General features: G+C 42.3%; 2 protein-coding genes and 1 pseudogene across 3 annotated transcripts in view; 2 read left to right on the top strand and 1 right to left on the bottom strand.

Moving 5' to 3' along the window:
• Positions 1,782–8,480, top strand: BCL2L15 (BCL2 like 15). The gene is made up of 4 exons (XM_018045934.1): positions 1,782–2,173; positions 2,488–2,609; positions 5,460–5,684; positions 6,571–8,480. Exons 1-4 carry the CDS (start codon positions 2,047–2,049, stop codon positions 6,586–6,588), a joined length of 492 nt encoding a protein of 163 aa, XP_017901423.1. The 5' UTR covers positions 1,782–2,046; the 3' UTR covers positions 6,589–8,480.
• Positions 14,447–15,161, bottom strand: LOC102169442 (annotated as a pseudogene). The gene has a single exon (XR_001295464.2). The product of XR_001295464.2 is annotated as a 60S ribosomal protein L10a pseudogene (transcript).
• PTPN22 (protein tyrosine phosphatase, non-receptor type 22) overlaps positions 22,924–27,527 on the top strand; it is a 58,745-nt gene continuing 54,141 nt past the window's right edge. Inside the window, exon 1 of the mRNA XM_013962523.2 lies at positions 22,924–23,120. Coding sequence (XP_013817977.1) covers positions 23,034–23,120 — 87 coding nt within the window. The 5' untranslated portion in view covers positions 22,924–23,033. The remainder of the gene's footprint in view (positions 23,121–27,527) is intronic.

Raw genomic sequence — 27,527 nt, 5'->3', positions numbered from 1 at the left:
GTAAATAAAGGAGGAAGTTTTACCCCACATTGCTCATGAAAGATATACTTTGGTTCTCTAGCCTTATACCATTGACTGTATGAAATAATGTAAAGGATATATAAGATTATGCAAAGATTAGATTCCCAAAATTGCATTTGCCCATATGTATACCAGTAGTGAAATAAGGAAGGTGGGTTATTATTATGGGGAAAGGTTTACTATTGATAGTAAGACATACTTGGTTTTAAATTTCTGTTCTACTGCTTACTGATGCCACTTACCTTGGGGAGGCTATTTAACACCAGCTGGATTATATCTTACAATTTTTTTTTTTTGTTTTTGTGTATTATTTTGGGAATATGTCATAAATGTATTTGTTGGAATCCTTAACTTGTCAGTGGCTAGCTCTAGTGTGAAAGGACATTGGCCTAGAATTATCTTTGCAGAATCTTCTGACATTAGAAGTCTGAAAGCTACTTAGACATTGTTTTTAGCTTTAGTGATAATGACAAATAAAAATGACCCTTTAGCTATATAATTCCTAGTCCCAAAGGAATGTATGATCTTTTTTTTTTTTTAAGAATGGAATAGAAAGCAGAAGATTGGCTCTGATTATTTTGCAAGCTAGAAATTCCACTTTGAACAGTTAACTTACTGTTTATGCTTGAATGTCATCCTACTAGTTCACCAGGTCAGAATACCCTGGAAAAGTTGATAGGTTTGAGTGCTGCTTCTGAGACACAAACCCAGAATCTAGGTGTAGCTCCATTAAGAAGGCAACCACTAAAAATCAGTGTCCAGTCCTGAGAACCTGTAAAACACTGATGGAGTCCAGCCCTGTTGGAAGACCCCACTTAATTCTATTAGAGAATAGATCCCAGATTCCTTTCATCTCGGTGATTAGACCCTGGGCTAAAAGGAAGACATTTAACTCTTGCTATATTTCAGATGGGTTTCCCTGAGGGCTCAGACAGTAAAGAATTACCTGCAAAGCAGGAGACCCAGTTTCCCTGGGTCAAGGATATCCCCTGGAGAAGGGAATGGCAACCCACTCCAGTATTTTTGCATGGAGAATCCCATGGACAGAGGAGCCTGGATGACTACAGTCCATAGCTTCGCAAAGAGTTAGATGTGACTGAGCAACTAACACACACACACACACACGTATTTCAGATGCTGCTTGACTCTTCCACATAACATTATCTTACTTAATCCTCATTATTTCCCTGTGAAATACTTTGTATTATTCCCATTTGCAATTCCTCAAATGCCCCAATTTTTATTCATCTCCTCAGCTTTTACATGTCCTGTTCCCTCTATCTGGAATGGTTTTACTCCTACTCTTTGCCTAATTAGTCCTCACTTGTCCTTCAGAGCTCCTCTCAGATGTTACGACTTAAAGGAAGCCTTCTTTATTTTGGTTTGTTTCCTTATTACACACTATATCTCAATAAGCACAAGAAATTATGTGATTAGTTACTTAATATCTGTCATTTATGTCCATGTGTGAGCCCATGAGGATAGGAACTGCATCTGTGTCATTTTTCTGGATTATTTATATGCCAAGTATGTGCAGTTCCTTACACACAGGTACTCAGTAAATAATCAGTGTGCCATTGTGGCAAATGACTGCTGTCAGGAGTTGAATGTTTGTGTAATATAACTTCAAAAACTTCTTTCTTTAAATTACACCATACCCAGAACCCAACAGGAAGTTTCTTAGTGATTATTACCCAAGAGGCTCTTCCTTGTCTCTTTCAGTTCTGGATTGGCTATCTCACTAGTATAAGTTATCCATTAACCCTGGCTTGGGTGTGGCTCTCAGGGAACTGAAAGTCTTCAATAAGCCTCCCCACCTGTGTGCGGGTGAGCTCTGTAGAACAGTCTCGCCCTTTCTGAGCAGCTGCTTTGAAGACAGGTGGAAGGAAAGACTCCAGGACCCCACGTCCCATTAAGTAACTTTACATGAGGACACATCTGGTTTACCAGGGTTTCTGACTTCCTGCTGAACTGAATTGCTTGTTCTGTAGGAAAGCAAAACTTGACTGCAAACATACATCTAAAATGAAGAGCCCCCGAACTTTTGAGGAACAAACAGCATGCATAGTGGACGCTCTCCTCGCCGACTTCTTAGGCCCCGCTTGGCCGGTTGGTAACCGGACCCTACAATGTGCAGAGGAACCAGATGCAGGTAAGGCTTCTGGGCCTGAGGTGGTAATTGCAAGTCTGTAAGAAAATCGGAATCTGCTAACTTATTTCCTCTGAAGTCTCAAAAGGCAAACTAAGTTTTCAGCAATATCTGAAGTCCCTGTAGCAGAGAAAGAGATTCTCAGCGAAGGGAGAATTTTTTGTCTATTGGTGTTGACGCTATAGTAAAGATTTTCTTGGGAGGATGGGAACTGGATTGTTTAGAAATCTAGAGAACTTTCTTCAATGCCCAGGTCCCTGGGGCTTGCCATCACTTCAGGCATTGTGATAAATGCGACTGTGCCCCATCTGTTTTAGGGGAGGTTTCCTCTTTTGATGTGGCCATCATTGCGGGTCGCCTTCGGATGCTGGGTGACAAATTCAATGGAGAATTGGAAGCTTCTGCCAGAAATGTCATCGCAGAAACCATTCGGGGACAGGTCAAGTTTCCACTACTTCTTTCTATTGTTGGCTTCTTGTTTATTCTATTTCAGACACCGTTCTCTTACTATGCCAATACAACTGTGACTACAAATGTTCTATGAAAAATTGGGGGGCTTATTGCATCCAAGGAGATACAGCAGGAATTCTTCAATTCTAAGTCTTTAGCAGTTAATCAAAGACAAGGTGATATTGAGGTGAAAAGCTTTTGGCACAGGCTCATCAGCCTTCTGATTGTTTTTCATCAGAGCTGTGTTATATGGCAGAGAGTGTGTGTGTGTATATATATATACACACACACACTCTCTCTCTCTCTCTCTCTCTCTCTATATATATATATATATATATATATATATATATAGCACTTTATTCTTGGTAAAACATTCTATTCTTTTAGCACCTGTTAAAATATTTTGCTGGTGAAAGTGAAAGTCATTCAGTCATGTCCCAACTCTTTGTGAACCCACGGACTATACAGTCCATGGAATTCTCCAGGTCAGAATACTGGAATGGGTAGCCTTTCCTTTCTCCAGGGGGATCTTCCTAACCCAGGGATCGAACCCAGGTCTCCCGCATTGCAGGTGGACTTCTTACCAGCTCAGTCACAAGGGAAGCGTTTATTTTGTTGGTAGTGGGCATCTTGTTTCCCCACAAGATCCAGCAATAAAATTATATACAGGAAGGATAGGCATTTGACAATTCTGATACAATGGGGAATGAGTACTTACAGCAGGCCACTTAGGTGTATCTGGCTTTTCATCAGAGTTCTGATTCTTGGATTCTGTATTGGATATAAATACAATAGACCATGTTTTAGATGAGGTTGCTGATTAATATCAATAATGAAAGCTAGTATTAACTCATTACTTCCCATGTGTTAGACAATATTCTAAATGTTTTACACTTATTATCTCATTTAATCCTTACACTACTTTATGAGGCATCATAGAAACAATTGTAGTGCAGCTTTTCCCCATGTATGTATAACATTGTAAGAGCAAACATCTAACCCAATTTTGTCCACTTGCTGTATTCACACAACTTAGATTGTAGAACCTATACGCCAGGTGACCCCAACCTGTAAGATCTAATCCCTGATGACCTGAGGTAGAGCTGATGTAATAAAAATAGAAATAAAGTACACAATAAATGTAATGTGCTTAAATCATCTTGAAACCATCCCCCACCCCTAGTCTGTGGAAAAACAGCCTTCCACAAAACTGGCCCCTGATCCCAAAAAAGTTGGGGACTGCTGATCGGTCCTCAATTTTCTGACTTAATATCCATTTAAGCAGATAAGGAAACTGCGTGTGTGTGCTTAGTTGCTCAGTTGTGTCTGACCCTTTGTGACCTCATGGACTGTAGCCCGCCAGGCTCCTCTGTCCATGGGGATTCTCCAGGCAAGAATACTGGAGTGAGTTGCCATTCCCTTTTCCAGGGGATCCATCCAGGGATCAAACCTAGGTCTCAGGCATTGCAGGCAGATTCTTTACTCTGTGAGCCCCCAGGGAAGCCCAAGGTTCATGTGTACCACATAATTCCATTTCTGTATATACCACAGCATGCTTGCCACCAAATGGCAGGTTTCTCTCCATCACCATAAAATCGACTGTCTTTTCATATTTTGACCTTATTTTTTATTTCAATGTGGACTCATGAATTCCTACTATATTCAATGGGTTATAATCTGTTGCTATCATTATTTATTTGTGTGCCCGAATTGCCCCAGATTCTACCAGTAGGAGTCCTTTCAGTCTGGACTGTGATTTTGGCATGTCCCTATCATTCTCCAAGAACTACTTTAATTTCTTTTACAGAAGATCTTGTATTTTCCAAGCCACAACCTGAAATTAGCCATTTTCCTGGGAACTCTGATTTCTTTTTACAGAGAACAAAATTTGGAAACCAGGATATGGGCACTCTCACCGTGGATGCCCTTCTCAGCTTCTTTGGGTTCTGACACCCTGCTCTGACTACCATGGGCCCTCTGTGCCACACCACAGAAATCTTTCTTGGCCCCACCTAGGGCTTCCCTTGTGGCTCAGCTGGTAAAGAATCCACCTGCAATGTGGGAGACCTAGATTTGATCCCTGGGTTGGGAAGAGCCCCTGGAGAAGGGAAAGGCTACCCACTCCAGTATTCTGACCTGGGGAATTCCATGGACTGTGTAGTCCGTGGGATCGCGAAGAGTCAGACATGACTGAGCAACTTTCACTTTCACTGGCCCCAAATAATGGCTTTTGGATCAAACTTTCGGGGAAGGATAAAGGAAGAGGAAAAGCTTAATCTATTTTTTACTTTAGAGTTTCCAAGACTTCAGTCTTTTAAGCTAGACATTCAGGATTTGACTAGCTCTACTGTCACGTACTTAGGATTTTTCTTTCAAATCATTTTTTTTTTCTTTAATCATTTTTTCCATCCTGAGAAAATTGTGGGTTTGATGGGCTACTTATGTTTTTTTCCTAATACCCATTGCAATAAATTAAAAAATATTAAAATAAGAAAAGTTTATCCATTTACTCTTTAAGATTACCTTATGGGTGGGAGGGGAGTTGGACGAAGAATGGATACATGTATATATACTGTTGAGTCCCTTCCCTCTTCACCTGAAACTCACAACATTGTTAATCACCTATATCCCAATACAAAATGAAATGTTTGAAAAAATATTATCTCAAAATAAATTTACTTAATTAAAAATATGATCAAGGAAAAAAAGATTACCTTAAATACAACCAATGTGTCCTTGCCGTTCTTTGAGAAACACTTGCCTTACTGGATTCCTGCAACTCTAGCCTCCTGTACTTTTTTAGTGATACTCCACTGATAGATTTTCTGTCTTTCCCCAGGCAGTTACTGTACTTCAGAACACAGTGAAATCTCTCAGCAATGCCTGGTGTACCCAAGATTCCAGCTTGGCTTACGAGAGAGCCTTTCTGGCAGTGTCTGTGAAGCTTCTTGAACATGTGGCCCACATGGATCCTAACGTGGCAGGACAGGTGGCGAGGCCCATGACGAATATGATCAATGGCAACACTGCCATCCGAGAGTACATCCAGGGCCAGGGAGGATGGGTAAGTATTTTGGACCCCTGTCTTTGCTGGATATTGGCATTGTTTTTATATTAATATATATATTTATATTAATACCTGAGACTCCAGTTCATGGTTCTTTCTGTCAGTTGGAAACCATGCGGGTAAATAGGACTTCCAGCTTTGCTGAAAATGACAGGATTATTCGGTGGGGGGTGGGGTGTTGCCATGGAAAAGGGGAGCAGTCAGAAGCTCAGCCAGCAGGTCTTGGACCCCAAGTGTGCATGCTTCAGTCATGGCCAGCTCTTTGCAACCCTATGGATTGCAGCATCTCAGGCTTCTCTCTCCATGGGATTCTCCAGACAAGAATACTGAAGTGGGTTGCCATGCCCTCCTCCAGAGGATCTTCCTGACCCAGAAATCGAAGCTGCATCTCTTGCACTGTCTCCTGCATTGCAGGCAGATTCTTTACCGTTGAGCTGCCGGGGAAGCCCTGGACCCCAGAGGCAGGTTGCCTAAAATACTGACTGCTAACTTTGTCAAACTAATTTCCACTTCCTTCACATAATCATCTGTGATTATATTTATGGTGAGGTTGTAACGTCAGTCTGACTTTGCTCTACCCCTTGGTAAGTTTCTGGATCTCCTTCCCCTAACATCTTTTGGGTGTATGTTGAGGAAGTTCAGAATCACCTTACTATTGTCTAACCAAGAACAATGACATCTGCTGTGGTGGTAACGATAGGTGGCGTTCTAAGCCTCTGCCTTAGAGCATCTGCTCTGTGGAACATGTGTTTTCATTTCCAGGATGAGCAAAAGCCTTAATAGGAGCGGGCTTCCCTTGAGGTGTCTGCAGGTCTTTCTGGTTTCTTAAGGGAGTTCCTGAAGACCATCCCTTTGATTGTAGGATATTCATTGTCTTTCCTAGGAAAATCTGGAGGGCTGAAGAAGAGATGGAGCTGTTTCCCAGCCTGAACAGGACTTCTTTGACTGATCGGATGATTGATCTTTGGTGATTAAAATCAAGAAACAAGCAAATAAAAACCCTTTCTCTTGTACAGCACTTAATTTAGCTGAATAATCTCTTTTCTACTGATTGTTAAAGTTAGGAGCATCACCCAGAGGTCTACAGAGATTTTTATACTTTCTGTTTTTACATGAGGGGTCTTCCACAGTGACGCAGTAGTTTTAATGAGATTTTTAGTGCAACAAAGACCTCCAGATGCAAAGTAATGACTTTAGAAGTGGAGTTCCAGGCAACAGGGCAGGTTGCTGGAGACAATGTAGGGAAAAGGGAGCCCACAGTGAACCATTCCATCAGATTTAGCTCCATCCTCTGATAAGGCATCTTGTCTACTAATTTTGCAGTCTAAAGCATTTCAGGGAGATCTTTGGTTTAGAAAATCTTGTTATTTTAAGTTGAGGATTTTCTTTTAAATTCATAACCTAAATCTCATGTTAATTTCACTGGAGCCAAATTATATTATCTATTGTCAAGGCTGGAAGCAAGAAAATAGCAGTCTGTTCATCTGCTTTTCTATTAGAAAGGCCAAAAAGCAACAGACCAGTCACTGCCTTTCTATCACTACAGAATACAGGAAGTGCTGGCCCCCTTCTGGGACTGTAGGGCCATCTTATCTTAGATGAAGCTAGCTGTGTACATGCCGTAGTGTTTCTCGAAGTGCAGTTCACTTACCACTTGTGGACGTTATACGTTGCTGATTTCCAGGCTGTATCCCTAGAGATTCTGTTTTGGTAGGGGTAGGCTGGGCCTAGGATCGTACCTTTTTAATTGGTCCCACTGGTGTGCATACAAATTTTTAGAACCATCACGTTCGAGCAAGGGTTGGGGAATTACAACCCACAAACCAAATCAGCCCACAGTTTTGTTTTTTTTTTTAAAGAAAGTTTTATTGGAATGCAACTACACTCACTTGTTTACATATTACCTGTGGCTGTTGTAGCATTGTAACCACAGAGTTGAGTTATGGCAGACACCATATAGCCTGTCCTGTAAAACCTAAAATGTCTACTCCCTGGCCCTTTTCAGACCTCTGTTCTAGAGCTCCATGACCATTTCTCCTTGAGTAATTTAAACTTTGTTGCAATCCTGATAATTCTAAAAGAAACCGTAGGTAGGATGACTCTTTTTATCAGAATTTAGTTTGAGTGTTTGTTAGTTCTTGCATAATCCACACTTTCTCTAAAACAAATCAGTGAACTCCTGGACTCCTGAGTATTCGACAGAGGTGTGTATTTCCTTGGTCCTGCCACAAGTGATTAGAACTTATTGGAAGTAAAACATATGGTTTCTATGATCTGTGTATCACATAACAGTTCTTAATAATCTCATGGATTAATAGACAGTCATCAAGTAGAGACTTCTTCATCTCTAAGCTCCAGAAACTAGATGACTTACCTAAACATCAAGAAGGAAAGCACTACTGTTTAAGTGAGGCGTTAATGGCTTTGGCTTAAGTTTAACAAAGCTAACCACATCCCCTCCCCTCAACCAGCCAGCTATCTGGCTCCTCTAGATGTACAGACATAAAGATATAGTGCTGCTAATATATTTTGACTTTTTCAAGTTATGCTATTTCCTCTATTCTTCAATAAATTAAGTTGGTAATCCAGAAATGAGATTTCATGTTTCTCTTTAGTAGAAATTAGCTTTTCTTGCTACCAACTTCAGACACTTGATGTATTCCTTTGTCCCTTACATTACTGTAAACCCAACATGGTGAGTTTTGTGGTATTTGACCTCTTAGGTGAAATCATTATTTTCACTTTGACTAACGCTGTTCTGTTCATGAAATAAAATTCTCTCTGTGCGTTTGATCTAATTCTCAGCAAGTGGAATCTAAATTGAATGATATAGCAACAGGAAGCAGATTGCTGGTTGCCAAGAGCAGAGATTGGGGATTGGGGTAGAGAAAATAGGTGAAGGTGGTCAAAGGGTACAAACTTCCTATGAGAAGTTCTGGGGATGAAATGTATAGCATGTTGACTATAGTTAACAATCTTGCTTAGTCACCAGTAGTGTCCAACTCTTTTGCAACTACATGGACTGTAGGCTTCTCTGTCCGTAGGATTTCCCAGGAAAGAATACCAGAATAGGTTGCCATTTTCTCCTCCAGGGGATCTTCCTGATCCAGAGATTGAACTCATGTTTCCTGCATTGCAGACAGATTCTTTACTGCTGAGTCACCAGGGAAGTGCATGTTTATCAATACTATAATATATATTTGAATCTAATGGAGTAGATTTTTAAAATTCTCAATGCACACACAAATTATAGCTATGTGAGGTGATAGGTTTGTTAACTAACTTTATTATGGTGATCATTTTACAAACATATATATCAAATAATTGCATTGTATGCCTTAAATTTACACAATGTCATATCTCAATAAAAGTGGAAAAAAATAAATTGAATGATAAGTATTAGAGGTTAGCAGTGTTCTCTTTTTATTCTTCCCCCTCTTAGCCATGCCAGCTCCCTTTTGTTGTCCTATGAGGCCCATAAAACATCAGAATGTGAATCTAGCTCCAAGTATACTGTAGTATCTTTTTTGGGGGCCATGCCACACAGCTTGTAGGACCTTAGTTCCCCAACCAGGCCACACCAGTGAAAGTACAGAGTCCTAACCACTGGACCACCAAGGAGTTCCCCTGTTGTGTAATACCTTGAGACAGAGGATATGGTGCTAGGCAAATAGATAAGGCAGCTCTGTCCTGGGTGTTGTGTTTGTTGCTAGGCCACCCTCTGTCCTAGGAGAGCTGAAGTGATCTGGGCTGCGTGAAAGAAACACTGTAGCCCAGAGATCATGAATGCATTTAGACTGTCTGATTTTAACAACTTGATTTCACCATAGACAAATCATGTGACATTGGGCAAGTAATCCAACTCCTTTGTGCTTATGTTCCCACAATAGGATTATTGTGAGGGATAAATGATACAATATACATTGTGAAGGGTTTAGCCTAATGCCTGGAATATGTTAAGCACTGCTTGAACAATTCAGAGACTCTGTGGTTTGAGATTCATAAAGTTCTAGCTGGACTTTTTTCTCTTCATTAATTCTGCCTCCCACAAAGGCAAACCAGTCTTATTTTACATTTCACCTCAATGTGATTCCTAAACCTGACTTATTTTCCTTCTTCCGAAATCCATACCCACAAACTCTGACTCTTTATTTCTATCGACCTTTCTTATCCCCACACTTTCCCAGATTGCCATCCAACTAACTCAAAACCTCAGTCATTTTTCCTTTCTCCCTCTCTCTGGCTCTATGCCCCCATTTAGTCTTGCTCACTGTTCCTTCCTTTTTGTCCTGATTCTTCCTACAAGCATTTATTACCACCTGCTGGGACTTCTGATAAAACCTCCTAGTTAAGCTTTCGGTTGATCATCCTGTTGAAAGCTTGACCCATTCCAATCTGTCCCATGTATTACCACCAAGTTGCCCAAAGCTGTGACTTTTTTTTGGTCCCTTTTTGGACATGGTATAATTCATTCTGAAATTTTACATGCCACTAAACAAGATTTTGAAACTTTAATAAAATGTATCAGGACTTCCCTGGTGGCCCAGTGGTTAAGAATCTGCCTGCCAGTGCAGAAGGCATGGATTCTGTCTCTGGTCCAGGAAGACTCCACACTCTGCAGGGCAACTAAGCTAATGTGCCACAGCTACTGAGCCCACATTCTAGAGCGTGTGCTCCACAACAAGAGAAGCCACTGCAGGGAGAAGCTTGTGTACCACAACTGGGGAGTAGCCCTCACTTACTGCAACCAGAGAAAGCCTGTGTAGCGACGAAGACCCAGCACACCAAAAACAAATAATTAAAAACTAAAATAAAAATCCCTTAAAAAATGTATCAGATGGGGGCACTTACTGTTTAAAAACTACGAATCATTTTCCCAAAGCATTGCTATGATTACTATTCTGTTGAAATCTTTCAGTAGAAGGTGACTGGATGTATTCATTACCTTGGTGATGGTTTCATGAGTGTGTACACATACCAAAACTTTTTATGAAAGTTTGAAATGTGTAGTTTATTGTATGTCAGCACTACCTCAATAAAGGTTGTTTTGTTTTGTTTTTTTTTTAAATCAGTGTTTTCCTATTTCCCATCAAATAAAGCCTGACTTTTCAGCCTGGTATTCAAGTTCCCTCAGGGTCTGGCACCAACTGCCTTTTCTAGTGTTACGGATCAAGACTCTTTTCTCCATAAGCCATGCTCCAGTCAAACAGCCATCATTAAGCCGCCCTCTGCCTATTGCTCTGTTTTCTATTGCTTTCTCTCAGGCTCTCCAGACATCTTCAAGACCCAGTTCAAATGCTCCTTCCTCTGTGAAGACTATACAGATAAGGGATTTCCCTGGTGGTCCAGTCGCTAAGACTCCACACTCCCAAAGCAGGGGGCCTGGGTTCGATCTTTGGTCAGGGAACTAGATCCCACATGCTTGCATGCTGCACCTGAAGATCCCACATGTTTTGACAAAGATCGAAGATCCCACGTGCAGCAACTAAAACCTGGGGCAGCCAAATAAATAATTTGTTTAAAGGCTATCTAGATAATCCAAGTAAGAAGTGATCTTTACCTTCTCATAATAGTTTTTTTTCTGGCTCTGACTCTGACTGTCTTCTCATAATTTTGTTTGCACCACATCTATGGTCTTATCACAAATGGTCTTGCTGCTAAGTCGCTTCAGTTGTGTCCAATTCTGTGCAACCCCATAGACGGCAGCCCACGAGGCTCCCCCGTCCCTGGGATTCTTGAGGCAAGAACACTAGAGTGGGTTGCCATTTCCTTCTCCAACGCATGAATGTGAAAAGTGAAAGTGAAGTCACTCAGTTGTGTCCGACTCTTAGCGATCCCATGGACTGTGCCTGCCAGGCTCCTCCGTCCATGGGATTTTCCAGGCAAGAGTGCTGGAGTGGGGTGCCATTGCCTTATCTGACAAATGGTCTTAAATTATAGTTATTTGTGTGTTTACCTTTTTTGGACATAGTTGGCTTTTTAAGCAACCTCTACATCTGTTTCACTTTGATAGTATATTTCACAGGGTCCTTAACACTAGGCAGATCTCCCCATTCTTACCACTTGTTAAGAACATGAGCCAGGCAAGGCTCATTCTTTACACCCTGCTGATTATTCAAGCTCCTTTTTTTGGTCTGCTTTCTAATTGCTTTTGAACCAGTTCAAAAAACTCTTCATTGTTTTTTAATCTTAATATAGTTGAAAACTTCTAGAACAGCAGGTAACCCCATTGTCCTGAGACATGTTAATAAACTGAGGGAAATACTCTTGTTCGATTGAGTGTGGTAAACACTGCATCTTATATCCTCCCTCTGCATTTGTGATATAGCATAGTGGAGGCACTGAAAAGTCCTGAAGTGAGGAAAACAGTTAAACTTTAACCTAGATCACAAAAATAAATATAATTTAAGACCATCTGTGATAAGATCATAGATGTGGACCTCTCAAATGTGTGTGTGGGTAGCAATTTAGGTGTCCCATGATAACATCAAACTCATTGTGTTTAAAACAGGACCACTTTTTTTTCCTCTTTAAACCCATTTCTAGGTAAAGCCATTCCTTTCCTCTCCCTGCCAAGAAGTCAACAGTGAAGGCCCCCATCATGGGGATTATTGAAATAGTCTCCCAGACCCGCCTTTAGGTTTGAATTACTCCAAACTCATTTCAGAGTAATATTACAAACATGCAAAAGTGATCATTTTGCTCAGAGGTTTAAAACTGGAGAGTGGGTCTCTGTTGCTTGTATCAGGAGAAAATGCAAACCATTTTAGAAGCCACACAAGGTCACTCATGATCAGGCCCCTTATCTGCCTTTCTAACCTTATTTATTGCTTTCCTAGCCTCATTACCCTCCTTGTTTCAGTCCCACCAATTCACCTAAGTTGCTTTCATTTTCAAGATTAATATTTATTAACACCATTTTCTTGGACTGGATGCCCCTTTCGCCTCATATCCCTCACCCCTTCATTTCTAGTGACTTAGTTCAAGATCACACAGACACTCTGCTTTATCCAGAGCTCGGGCTTTGGTTGGTTCTTGGATGGGGCTTCCCTGGTGTTTCTGATGGTAAAGAATCTGCCTGCAATGCAGGAGACCTGGGTTTGATCCCTAGGTTGGGATCCCTGGGAAGATCCCCTGGAGGAGGGAATGGCTATCCACTCCATTATTCTTATCTGGAGAATCCTGTGGACAGAGGAGCCTGCAGGGCTACAGTCCATGGGGTCGCTAAGAGTTGGACATGACTGAGTGACTTGACTTTCACTTTGGATGTACTGAGCACTCCTGGGCTGACTCTGCTAATCTGTTCCTGCCAATTCCCTCCTTCAGCTGGACCTTCATCCTCCTTTTCTGTTCTAAAGAAGTACGGCCTTGACACATTAAATAAGTTCTCCTCAGCTCCTGAGATTTGAGGTCAAGTGTATGGGTGTGAGAGTTGGACTATGAAGAAAGATGAGCGCCGAAGAATTAATGCTTTTGAATTGTTGTGTTGGAGAAGACTCTTGAGAGTCCCTTGGACTGCAAGGAGATCCACCCAGTCCATTCTAAAGGAGATCAGTCCTGGGTCTTCTTTGGAAGGACTGATGCTAAAGCTGAAACTCCAATACTTTGGCCACCTCATGCGAAGAGTTGACCCATTGGAAAAGACTCTGATGCTGGGAGAGATTGGGAGCAGGAGGAGAAGGGGATGACAGAGAATGAGATGGCTGGATGGCATCACGGACTCGATGGACGTGAGTCTGAGTGAACTCTGGGAGTTGGTGATGGACAGGGAGGCCTGGCGTGCTGTGATTCATGGGATCGCAAAGAGTCGGACACGACTGAGCGACTGAACTGACTGACTGACTGACTGAGACTTGGGTTGTATCCTCCCTGCCCACAGCTCCAAGTGGGAAGGTTGCTCAGCTTCTGAGAGGCTCCAAGTTTTTATCTGTACAATGGCCCGGATGATAATCCCTATCTCACAGGATTGTCGTGAGAAGTGTGTCAGAGTCTGTGGTAAGGCAGTTGGCACAGTGTCAGGCAGAGGCTCTAAAAACTTCTCCTGAACAATTCACCCATCAGTCTGTTGCAGTGAAAAGGAAAAAAGAAGAATGAGTTTTTCCTGTCTTTCCTGAGAACAAAGAAGATATCAGTGAGCAAACCTTATCACTCCTGTGCTAAGTCACTTTAGTCATGTCCAACTCTTTGCAACCCCGTGAACTGGGGCCCACCAGGCTCCTCTTCTGTGGGATTCTCCAGGCAAGTACACTGGAGTGGGTTGCCATTCCCTCCTCTAGGGGACCTTCCTGACCGAGGGATCGAACCTGTGTCTCTTATGTCTCCTGCACTGGCAGGTGAGTTGCACTGTGGTGTTGGAGAAGACTCTTGAGAGTCCCTTGGACTGCAAAGAGATCCAACCAGCCCATTCTGAAGGAGATCAACCCTGGGATTTCTTTGGAAGGAATGATGCTAAAGCTGAAACTCCAGTACTTTGGCCACCTCATGTGAAGAGTTGACTCATTGGAAAAGATTCTGATGCTGGGAGGGATTGGGGGCAGGAGGAGAAGGGGATGACAGAGGATGAGATGGTTAGACGGCATCACTGACTCAATGGATGTGAGTCTGAGTGAACTCCGGGAGTTGGTGATGGACAGGGAGGCCTGGCGTGCTGCGATTCATGGGGTCGCAAAGAGTTGGACACGACTGAGCGACTGAACTGAACTGAACTGAGCTCCATCTGGGAAGCCCCTTGATCACTCTTAGGTTTACTTTATTTTTTATTTTTTGGTTTAGTATGGTTTATTAAGCTGTGCCTTAGTACAGACGCTGGGGCTTGCCCATGGTGCTCTTAATGTACACGGCCCTGACGTTCTGCCAATTTTTCTTGAGCAATGATACCAGGAAGTTGACAGCTAAGTGGATGTTGTACACAAGCTCATCATCTGTCATCTTCACGTGGCCAACAGCCACTGCCAGACACAGCACCTTCTTCATCTGGAACTTGATCGTGGACTTCACTTCATCAACTTTGGCCACCATGTTCTCATTGTGGGTCAGCAAGGAAGGGAACTTGCCAGCCTTGTTCAGGCCTGGGCCCAGGATTCGGGGGATCTGCTTGATCAGAGACTCTGAAGCCAAAAAGGCATCATATTTCTTGGCCAGTTTCTTGACCAGTTTCTTATTCTTGTTGAGTTTTTTCAGTGCCTCGATGTCCATGTAGGGGATATCCACAGCCTTGGCCTCATCACAATGCTGCTGGTCCCCCAAGACACACACGGAGAACTTGGGGCGGGGAGTGGACTTAAGCCTGACGGTGCCCGAGAAACGTTTGTCCTTCTGAGGGTCATAGTTCTTCAGGTTGATCTGAAGCTCCTCCGTCTCCAAAAACTTTCCGCGCTTGCGCTGGTTCCCGTGCAGGACTTCCCGCACCGCCTCGTAGAGGGTGTCGCGGGAGACTTTGCTGCTCATAGTTCCCTAAGCCGCGATAACCGGAAAAGAGCTTAGGTTTACTTTAAACAACTGTTCCTAATCTAGTTTGTTCCTAATGTAGTCTGTAACTGTTTGCTTTTCTGCCCTCTAACTCTGCATTAGCTACCTTTTGTACCTATTATTCTTTGACTCTATGCTAATTACATCCTATATCTGGTGCTCACCTTTACAGCACTCTCTCTGCAGACCCCACCTGGTAGTTTTTCTCCTTGTATTATAGAAAGAAGGCCCAGGAGCGCACTACACAAAAGACAGTGGACAATTATTGGGCTACCCGACACCAGCCCGTGACTATTTTTGAAATAATGCAAGAGGAAGAATACAAGATCTTTATACTTTTGTTCCTCATCACCTACCCCAGCTGGGAGCCCTCATCATGTATAAGCCTTTAGACTCCTCATGGAAGTTGGGGGCACAGTTCTTGGGCACGAGCTTGTTGTGTCTGCCCTCTGTTGTCTAAGGATTAATGCCACCTTTCTATTTCCTCCAAACTGTCTCTGTACTTTTTTATTCAGCTTCAGTGGGCACAGAAACCCAAGACTTTTGGCAGCATCAGCTCCTTCATTCTGCAAATGGTTGCATGCTTCCTCTGCCGGCATGTGCCTAAGACAGGAGGAACGAGGGCAGGGCACAACCACTGAAAGAGTGACAGCCATTGAGGACACAGCAAAGCTGGTTAGAACTTACTAGGCCCACGATAGCAGAAGATTGACTTCCAGTGGACCTTGATCATTATTATTCACTCATTGTAATACATCAGTTAGGTCACACACACCACAGGCACCAGGACATTTATGACTGACCATAAAAGGCCAAAATTGGGTGGTAGCCCAATTCCTTGAAATCCCCACCCCTTCCCCAAAGTAGCTGGCATAATATTGCCACTCACTGGCCTATGAAATCACCCAACCCATAAACACTAACCACGCCCACACCTCAGGCCACTCTTGCCTCCTGACACAGACCACATTCTGTCTATAAAATGTGTATCTCTGCTTTCACTTCACTATGGCTCACTCTTGAATTATTTTCTGCCTTAGAAAAGGACCTTCACTTGGAATCTATCCCAGAGGCTCACCCAAGACCTAGAACATGATCATCCTCTCATGCCTCATTTTCTTGCAATCTCTTTATAAAAGATATTAATAAATCCACTTCTTGCCTATCACTTTGCCCAGGTGGCTCAGTGGTAAAGAATCCACCTGACAATGCAGGAGACGCTGGAGACACGGGTTTAATCCCTGGGTTGGGAAGATCTCCTGGAGGAGGAAATGGCAACCCACTCCAATGTTCTTGCCTGGGAAATCCCATGGACAGAGGAGCCCGGCGGCTACAGTCCACGGGGTCACAAATAGTCGGACACAACTGAGCAACTGAACATGCATGCACATGCACCTTCCCTACTAGAATAAACGGTCCTTGAATGAGGACAATTTGTTGTTCACTTCTGAAGCTTCCCTCTTCCCCATTCTCTTGCATGTATAGGGATTTCATAAATATTCATTAAATGGACAAATGAAGGAAAAATGAATGACCAATCAAATGAAAACTGAGACTTCAGGTTTGATTATATTTTGAACAAGACACCAAGCCTCACTAAGAGCTCTAACTCTATCAAAAAAAAAAGGTGAATTTCTTCAATTGAAAATTATCAGTTGACCTTTGCCTCTTGATTGTTTCTTAAACCAAAGGCAGAGTGTGATTCCTTGTGTAGCACATGGGAAGTTGACTGTGAAGCTCATGACTGGTGGACTGAAAAACATAATGAGATCCCAGAATGCTGCAATGACTAGAAGCCGATTGGAAGATGGGTAGGGGACTTTCCAGCTGAGGATGATGTGAAAACGAGCAAAGCAAATTAGCTGCATTAGAGGTGTTTTGAGTATTATTATTGGAGTAAATTGCTTTACAGTGATGTGTTAGCTTCTGCTGTAAAACAACTTGACTCAGCTATAAGCATACATTTATCCCCTCTCTCTTGAACCTCCCTCCCACCTCCCAGGTCATCACAGACACCAAGCTGAGCTCTCTGTACTCTACAGCAGCTTCCCACTAGCTGTCTCTTTTAGACAACATTACTAATTACTAGAAAAGCGCAAATCAAAACTATAATGAGGTATCAGGACACACTGGTTAGAATGGCCATCACGAAAAAAAAAAAATCTACAAATAATAATTGCTAGAGATGGTGTGGAAAAAAGAGGTGTTTTATAAGCCTCCTCAGTGTTCCTTTCTAAAAAGAGAAGTAGCTGATTCTGGAGATAAAGAAGGTCACTTCTTTCTGGGCCGCTGAAGCCCTCTGGGGGGGACTCTGCCTCAGTAATAGCACCATTTCTTCTATAGCACTAGTCCTGCTGCTTGGTCGGCAGCACTCAGGGGAGCGCTGTTTGCCAGGTTTCTGATCCTCCCTGTAGGGAAAGCCCATCTGCTCCTGGCACAGTGAAGGTGCCCGGGCAAAGACAAGCAGAGGCTGTGCCAGGCAAGAGACCTAGAGTTAGCCGATGGAGTGAGTAACCAAGTCAGAGTGGATGTCTCACCAAGGCCTAACCACAATAGTTAGTTATCACAGTAGAGCTATTTTAGGTATGCTCAAAACCATGTGAAGTCCTGTGGGTCACACAAATGTACAGAAGACGTTATCATTGCCTTTGAGAAGCTTAAAACTATAAGAGGCATTTTATATGTTTTCCTTTGAATAATTTCCTCTTTTAAATAAACTTATGGGAGACAAAGAACGTGTGGAGAAACTAAGCTTCCATAGCCGAACATAAAGACATACTGAAGAGATTCAGATTTAGAGAAATTCATAGTGACATGGAGTTGGGGCAGGATCTTTGAAGCAAGGAGTAACTAACTAGGCTTTATTTTCATCTTGGCAAAAACCAGGGGAAATGATGAGAAGTAACCAAAGATATCGGAGAAGGCAATGGCAACCCACTCCAGTGTTCTTGCCTGGAGAATCCCAGGGACGGGGGAGCCTGGTGGGCTGCCGTCTATGGGGTCGCACAGAGATGGACACAACTGAAGTGACTTAGCAGCAGCGGCAGCCAAAGGTATGGCTGTAGAATGAACAAAGTCTTAGCGTGATGTGGTTGGATAGGTTGGTTGGGGATATTTGATGAGGAAGGGCTTGGTGACAATCTGAGGAAGCTGTACTGGTTCCCATCGACTATCAGTAAGGACTTCTGTTGTTCCTCATTAAAGAGAAGTCTTCACTTTTTAAAAAATTTACTTATTTGTCTGTGCCAGGTCTCAGTTAGGGCATGGAAGCTCTTTGATCTTCATTGTGGTGTGCAGGATCTTAGTTATGGCATGTGGGATCTAGTTCCCTGTTAGGAATCGAACCTGGGCCTCCCACATTGGGAGCATGGAGTCCCAGCCACTGGACCACCAGGGAAATCCTGAGTCTTAACTTTTATCCAGCCTTAGTTACCAAGAGATACTAGATTGGGAAGATACAGATAGGAAGAGGACTAAGAGCTTATCACTGCAGGAATCCAAATGTGAAATGGGGATGCTGGTATACATGGGAACAGAGAAGACAAGTTGAAGTTGAAAGACATGGTAACCAAGAAGATGTTTATGAAGCACTGAGTGATTCACAGATACGCAAAGGCTATATAAGATCAATGGTCCTGGGATATAAGGGAAGGCAGGAGTAGTGAAATTAAAGCCGAGACTAATAAGTGGCTTTTCAAGGTAAAACGTGCCTCCTCAGAGAGAAGGATGTTCTGAGAAAATGGAATGTCTTTCTTGTCTAGTTTATCTTGTCCTAATGATTCACTGATATTCTCTTTGGTTAAAAGACTTTTTGTCCTCTAACTCCCAATCCCCATGACACTGATGTTTCCCCTTAAACTGGCACATTCCCCTCTTGTCGGAACAGGTGACAGAGTGATTGACGCCCCTCCCTGCTGTCATCTTTCTTCTGAACAAATACCAGCGGCAGGTGAGGCAGCAGTGAGATGTTCCTTCCTGACTCCTTTTCAGGCGCTACAGTTTTACTTTCCACTTGAGCCCGCCTTTGATGGTTCTGATAAAGTGTTTATGACTCTTTTACTGCATGGAACTGTTGTGTTCACTTAGGGTTTATGCTGGACTGGTTTAAGTGGTTCATTGTAAAACCTCTTCGATTCTTTAAGGTATTTGCTAATCTTTGCTGAATGACCTGTTTTCCTTCACCAGCTCTTGATCTACCCACAAGATACAAATGAGTCAACAGAATTGTTATCAAAAAGAATTATGCTCCTATTGTCCTCCAGTACCTGTAAAAAGAAGTGTGAACAATTAAGTAGTAACCTAGATTTATTAAACATAAAACAGGTGCTTTGTTTTCACCTTCAGTTTGTTTTTTGCTTGCTTGAGTGGTCTGCTCAGGAAATGGCCTTTTGGCTAAGTGGGTTTTTGAGGTTTAGTTATTTCACGATATTTCTATATCTTTGGTTTGAGAGTGGAACAGAATCCTGAGCATTGCTGCTTGGTTTTAAAGAAGATCTGCAGTTCTGCTAAGACGCTATTTTCAGATCCTCATACTCTGGATCTCAGCAAGTTTTTCTTTCTTATTGACTTTCTTATTTTCTTTCTTATCTCTATCTTATCCCTCCCTAAAAAGAGAATAAAGTTAGAAAGGGATTATTCTGAAATATGGGCTCAAGGAAAGTAGATGTAAATTTTATTCTGTGAGCTGTCTGTCTGTTACTTTACCAGTCAAGTTCTGATTTTGATTGAAGTGAAGACATTCTAAGGTCACAGAGTTTATGTAACTGTAGGTCTCTCAGCTGTCCAAATATAGGAAATCACTTTCTTTCAGGGTTATTCTTTCCTACTTTGCAAATAAGCAAATTCATTTGGAATATTTTAATTTTTATCAGTAATTAAATCTATATCTTTAGTTCTGAGATGCTTTATGAACTGGTTAACTGTTTTTCATCATGTTCTGGCTTGTTCACTATTGTATATGCAGCCCTTAATATAGTCCAATACTTAGCATTCAGTGGAAACTCAATAAATTTTTTGAACAGATTAATGGATTTTTGCAAGGGTGTTTTTTTTTCTAATTTAAAAAATGGTATGATAATTTTAAAAGAAGAACTTTAAAAACCATCCTTAATCCCAACACTTATTCAATTGATTCTTTTTTTTTTTTTTTCATCTTTTAGTCTTCATTTAGCCATGTGTGTACTTTCACATGGTTTTAGTCATGGTGAACTTGAAATTTTGTCTTTAAGATTTCCCCAGACTTCCCTAGTGGTACAGTGGATAAGAATCTGCCTGTCAGTGCAGGGGACATGGGTTCTATCCCTGGTCTGGGTAGACTCTGCATGCCCCGGAGCAGTTAGGCCTGTGTGCTACAACTACTGAGTCCAAGCGCTGCAACCACTGGAGCCTGTGCACCTGGAGCCTGGGCTCCGCAGGAAGAGAGGCCACTGCCACGCGAAGCCTGTGCGCCACAAGGAAGGCTAGACCCCACTCGCTGCTACGAGACAAAGCCTGCAAGGAGCAGTGAAGACCTGGTACAACCAATACAAAGATAAGTTTCCCCATATTTTTGTTTTTAAAAAGCCAAATTGAATTGTATTATCTAGAGCAGCAAGAAATTCTAAATTTAAAGCTAGTGGGGAATAATTTGAGAACTGTTACTCTTGGATGCGAAGAGTTGACTCAGTGGAAAGACTCTGATGCTGGGAAGGATTGGGGGCAGGAGGAAAAGGGGACGACAGCGGATGGCATCACCAACTCGATAGACATGAGTTTGAGTAAACTCCGGGAGTTGGTGATGGACAGGGAGGCCTGGTGTGCTGCGATTCATGGGGTCACAAAGAGTCAGACACAACTGAGCGACTGAAAGGAACTGAACTCTTGCTACGTAGTTAGAATAGAAAAAGGAGTCCAAAATGCTGATGGCTAAAAGACAAAGAAAGGAAAAAGCCCGCGAAAATGGAAAAACGAAAAGCCACGGACTGGACTGAGAACCTCCCGTGAAACAAACAGGCCCCCTTCCTGGCTAGCTCTAATTTGCATAGGGCAGGCTCAGCAGGGAGGAGACAAAACAGATAAAAAGAGGAAGCCAAGAAGAATTGAGGCCTTGAGGATGTACTATCCTTTGTTTATGGAATAAATAAAACTCTGAGCTGTAACAAAGAGCTGTAACACTGGTCCGCTGTTTGAAATCTTTGTGGTGGTGAGACAGAACTGAGGAAATTACACACTCTCCTGACATTCTGCTCTCAACAAGTGTTGAAAATACGGTTCATTTTATTAGGTGGACCTAAACTGAAATTCTTCATTGACTTCACATTGCCTGTAAGCAAGATACCTCAGTGACCTTTCCTTCCCTGTTATGAGGCTCAATAAAGCAGTTGCAGCCGAATAGTGTTCAGAATCATTTCCTAAAGAAAGTTTGAATAATGTTGCAAAACAGAAAGGATTGCTAATAGCAAATAGAGGAAGTTCCAACAGCACATTTCCAAATCTTCTTCACAATTATTTCAGACTCATTTTGTTAACATCTTATTTACTGATCTTCTGTCCTCAAATAGAGATGTTATACTGATTTTTGGTTCGTTATCACACCAAATGAGACACGCTTGGGTAGGCTTGTACCCATTGAGGAGATAACTCATGTAAGCTGATACATGGGAGCTTTTTCTAGAACAGCCTCCCTATCAGGGCCAAAACCCTACATGAACAGTGTGGCTTCCAGAATCAATGGCTTTTCTCCAGGCTTTGGTTGCAGAGTATATATATCTTCTCTAGAAATAGTTCTTCAGGCTTTCTGCCCTAAAAGGTGTATTATTGTCAGCAAAGTGGTTGATCTGACTCTTTTTCTGTTCCTTCATATTTTACTGGGACTTCCCAAGTGGCACTAGTGGTAAAGAACCCACCTGCCACTGCAGGAGATGCAGGAGACCTGGGTTTGATCCCTGGGTCAGGAAGATCTGCTGGAGGAGGATGTGGCAACCCCTTCTTGCCTGGTTACTCTCTTTCTGCTCTCTCATATTTTACTAGCATGAACCCAGGGGATTTTGTGTCAACTTCCTGGTCAGGTCCTCTTCATGGGGGCCACTGTGCTCATGGATCCCATGTAGGCCAGGGCTCTTAGTCTTTATATCCAGAAACCAAATGAAGCTCAGAAAGTGCTGGAAGGTGGGGGTGGGGGTCCTGAAAAGCTGTACTTCCCTTACTGGAGGTGAGCAGTTCCCCAGCCCTGGGAGAGACACAGACTCTCAGAAGCAGCTGACTTTGCTTCATCTGAAAGAGAGTTAGGTCTATAGGGCAGAAGCAAAAATTCAACAAAAATGCCTTCTCTGATGGACAGACGTTTGCCACCGATCACACTGACAAGAAAGCTTTAGAAGGTGTCTTAACTCTAAACAGTGTCTCCAAACTGTTTCCTCTTCTGGACCCACAAGAACTTTTACGGAGTTCTTTTGGGACATGAGGAAATAGAAGGTGTCAACAGGGGAAATGAGAGGTGGCAGAAACCATCCAGGAAACCTGTAATTCTGCCTTTTCTCTAGGTAACTGCCGTTTGCTTACAGGCAATGGAATGGAGTAGTCTCAGAGATAAGCAGACCACACATATGTTGTGTTCTAGCTACCCTCTTGTTTGTTAAAAACCTGAACTGCAACCAGGTTGCTTTCCTGAGAAGGAAGGCGCTAGGGCCCAGGAGTGAGGGTGCTGGCTTTGTTGTGTGACCACAGAGGCTGGTTACATACTAATTTCCTCTAGGGCTTGTGATGAAGTCAGTAAACCACAGCCTTCAACATGCTCTGCTCAAGCAGCTTCAGTGGCTTCTCAGTGCTGTCTCGGCCATGACACACATCTGACATGCCCTCCCTTAACCCACTCGTAGACTGTCTCTCTTCCCCTGCAGTATGGACCAAAGAGAAATTCTGCAGAAGTTCCTGGATGAGGCACAACACAGGAAAAGTAACAAAGAGGAGTTTGCTAATGAATTTCTGGTAAGTTCTATGTGTGACACTCTCAGACTCTTTACATAGACTGTTTGATGACAGTGGTTCAACTCTCATAGATCAAGTTGTTCGTCGGATAAAGTGAATTTCAGAACTTTCAGGGGAAGAAGGCAACCTAAAAGTTTGATTTCTCTAAGTGGTTTGTGTGTATTCTAGTTATTCTCTCCAAAATACAGTTTTAAATATTTTCCTTGCTAGTTCTTTGACTTTGACTAGGACTCCTATAGATGACATACATAATTCCAGTTGCATAAATATGATATTAATTGAACATCTGGAGTTCCCAGGTATCTGAGTTGGGTTTATGCTTCAAACAGCTAATTTTAATTAATGTCAAGAGAAAAGAAACCAAGACTAACTTTTCATGGAGCATTATGCTTTTATGGAACCCTCCTGTGGGTTCCATTTGGATGACAAAAACTCTTGAAGAGCACCCTAACTACTCTCTGCCATATTCATTTTTGCTTTTTTTAAATGAAGAAAAAATATGAGAACATGTGCTTTTACAGGAACGGGGTTTCCTTAATCTTCTTTTGCTTGGAGAGGTGGAATGGCTAGGATGGAGAGTAGAGAAAGGTGAGGGAGATGAAGAGAAACATAGGCACAAGGTAGCTTAAGGTTTGGTTACCTAGAGGGACACTGTATTTCCTCTAGCAGAACGGTGCTTATTGATGCAGGGGCAACTGGGTCAGCCTCATTCATCTTATAACCCAGCACATCAGATGACATAGGATGTCTGAGAGTACTTATCATGTATTTTGGAATACCTCCAGCTGGTGTTTCGGCTCTGTAAGAACTTCAAACCTTACCTTTTCAGTTGTGAGGATATTGAAAAAATAAGAGAATTTAAGTGTGAAGTCTAAAATTAAATCATGACTGTCATCAACCAAATTATCAACTACTTGGCATGTTCCTTAATCTCACCGAGTCTCTATTTTCTGAGTTCTGAAACAGGGATAATAATTTATGTCCTAACTCTCTGCACAAGATTATTGTGATGGCTAAAGATCAATACTAATACTTAAATGTGACCATTCATTCAGTAAATTTATTGCACACGTGCTATGTATCTAGTTCCAGGCACCAAGGAGATAGCAGTGAACAAAAAACCTTTGCCCTCATGGAGCTAACATTCTGATGTGTTCGTGCTAAGTTGTTTCAGTCATGTCCAACTCTGTGTGACCCTATGTACTATAGCCCACCAGGTTTCTCTGACCATGGGATTCTCCAGGCAAGAATACTGGAGTGGGTTGCCATGCTCTCCTCCAAGGGATCTTCTCGACCAGATAGTAAGATGTGAAAACACTCTGCAGATTCTTGAGTGATTAGATATCATGATGTGATCTCGTATTATGATAGAAACCCCTGTGTCAGCTCAACTTCGGGCGTGGTATCATGAAAAATGACACTCTAGTTCCCACTGGCCAGACAGTCTGAATCCCTCTAGTAGAATTAGCAGGGAGGGAGGGGAGGTGGAAAGCCTGGCCTATGTGTCTTAAACATGTACCTGGCCCTGGGCTAGAACTCCTGAGCCAAATATCTCCAATACAGAGAGGTAAGAAGCAAGCTGAGGGGGCAGGGGCAGCCTCTGTTTTATTTTGGTTGTGTTAGAAAGTAATATAGACTACCTCTCTGATATTTTACCTCTTCTTAGCTCAGTCATTATAACCTCTCACCAAATTATAGCAGCTACCTCACCTCCTGTTTTCTCTGCTCTAGTCTTGCCCTACCTTCAATTTTCCATTTGACACTCAAGTGATCTTTTAATACCACCAAGTGATCTGGTTATTTTTTTTCCCTGCTTAAAAACCTTTTATAGTTTGTGTTTTTTCCAGCTGTTTAAAATTGTGATAATACACATTTAGAAAACTACATAAAACCCAAGTATAATTGTAAAGTAACCACCACTCAGGTCAAAGAACAGAACACTGTCAGCCCCAGAAGACCTCCATGTGTCCCTTCCTCATCAGATCCCTCGCCCCCACCCCCACCCTACCCTGCTTTGCCCAAGGAATAATCACTCTCCTGACTTTTATATTAATCACTTCCTTGCTTTTCTAGCTCCTAATTTTGAGAACCTTGTTTTTGGGTGGTGATTAAGTGGAACCTCACTGTTCACTGACTCATGTCCTCCAGTGGAAAAACAGAGTCTTTCCCTCAACCCCACCTAAATGTTCAGCTAAGATACCAGAAAGAGTAGCTTAGGGGGAGGTGGGGGGTGGTGAAAGGGGCCAGGATGCTGGCTGGGACAAGGTAAATACTGCTCTTCAACAGGAAGGCTTTCCACCTGGTCATGTCCCCATTCCATCTTCAGCTCTGAATATATTCTCCCAGGATTTGATGTTTCTGAAATTTGAGGGCTGATTCTGTGACACATGGCCACTGCTGGCCTAAATGGGAGTGTCTCTGCAGGAATTGACTTCCCTGGTGGCTCAGACGGTAAAGCGTCTGCCTACAATGAGGGAGACCGGGGTTCGATCCCTGGGTTGGGAAGATCCCCTGGAGAAGGAAATAGCAACCCACTCCAGTACTCTTGCCTGGAAAATCCTATGGATGGAGGAGTCTGGTAGGCTACAGTCCATGGGGTCGCAAAGAGTTGGACACGGCTTAGCGACTTCACTTCACTTCTGCAGGAATTATCGAAAGATATCTCTACTTCCAGGTAGATACTCTGTACACCCTGCCCCCACTGGTTCATGGCTTAGATGTCAGTCCCCACTTCCCCCTTGGTCAAGCATTTTTGTGCAGCGCACAAAGCCCTGCTATGACAGCTAGAGCCGGTACTGGGCTGCTTTGGTCTTTTTCTCATGCCAAGGTCTTTTTCCCAAGGTAAGGCTAAACTCAATAATCCTCTTATTTTGTTGTTGTCTAAAATTTTTATTTATCTTTTATTTATTTATTTATATTATTTTTGGCTGCACTGGGTCTTCACTGATGCACTCAGGCTTTCTCTAGTTGCAGCAAGTGGGGGCTACTCTAGCTGCAGCGCTCTGGCTTCTCATCGCAGTGGCTTCTCTTGTTGTGGAGCACGGACTCTAGGGCACGCGGGCTTCAGAAGTTGCAGAATGTGGGCTCAGTAGTTGTGGCTCACGGGCTCTAGAGCATGTGAGCTTCAGTAGTTGTAGCACCTGGGCTTAGTTGCCCCATGGCATGTGGAATCTTCCCAGACCAAGGATTAAACCTTTGTCTCCTGCACTGGCATTCTTAACCTCTGGACCACCAGGGAAGTCTCTCAATAATACTTCTGTAGTTGAAACTATCACTGTGAGTGAAGTCACTCAGTCGTGTCCGGCTCTTTGTGACCCCATGGACGGTAGCCTACCAGGCTCCTCTGTCCATAGGATTTTCCAGGCAAGAGTACTGGAGTGGGTTGCCATTTCCTTCTCCAGGAGATCTTCCCGACCCAGGGATTGAACCCAGGTCTCCCACATTGTAGGCAGACGCTTTACCATCTGAGCCACCAGGGAAGAGACGACTCCTATAAGGTTCTCATGCCTTCATTCAAATATTTATTGAGTGCTTACTATGTGCAAAACATTGTGCTGGATACTGGTTCTGTGATACTCCATGCTTTAGCGGAGCTTATCTTTATAAGACATTAGAGATGTCTTAGAGAGGCAGACATTACACAACTAATTACTCTATTAAATATTTAATTATAATTGTGATAGTCTTGGGGAAATGTCAAGGAAACATCACATCCATTATCTTATTTATTACTCATTAAAAAAAAGCCTATGAGGCAGTTCTGATCTCTGACTTACTGATAAGGAGAATGCAGCTCTAAGAAGTTAAATAATTGGCTTAAGCTCACTCAGCTGCTCAGCCATAGACATGAAATTTAACCTCTGTCAAATAAGAGTCTATGAAATTAACCCTTATGCAATAATATCTTGCTTCAGCCAATAACTTTGAGTCCCTCATAGAACCTAGCCTAAAGGTGAGTCCCTAGTTGGCATAGTTTCTATATGGCAGAAATAGCAGTATGTAATCATACTATTGAAAATTTCTTAAAGATCCTTCAAAAAAAATAAAACTTTTATTGTCGTTTTTATAAAACAATGCTATTACAAGTTAAAAGAAAATAAATTCACCATAGTACCCACATCTCAACAAAGAAAATTTTAGGGGGTATAAAAATTCTAGTTTTTGTCCATTCATAGGATGCTTTTCATATCATTGTAATTATACACATAGCTATTATTTTATATTCTCATATTTTCACTTACTGCAACAAAATTATCATATTGATTAAAATCTATATTAATGACTTTTGATAATATGAAAATATAATAAAGTAATAGCTAACACTTTTATACCTCTTATGGAAACTGTTCTAAACACTTTTATATGTCAACTCATTTAAATCTATTGAGGAAGGCACTGTTATTATTT

Source organism: Capra hircus, chromosome 3, assembly GCF_001704415.2.
Source record: "Capra hircus breed San Clemente chromosome 3, ASM170441v1, whole genome shotgun sequence".
Lineage (NCBI taxonomy): Eukaryota > Metazoa > Chordata > Mammalia > Artiodactyla > Bovidae > Capra > Capra hircus.
The sequence above is the reverse complement of the archived record's forward strand: the minus strand, read 5'-3'. Positions and strand labels throughout refer to the sequence as shown.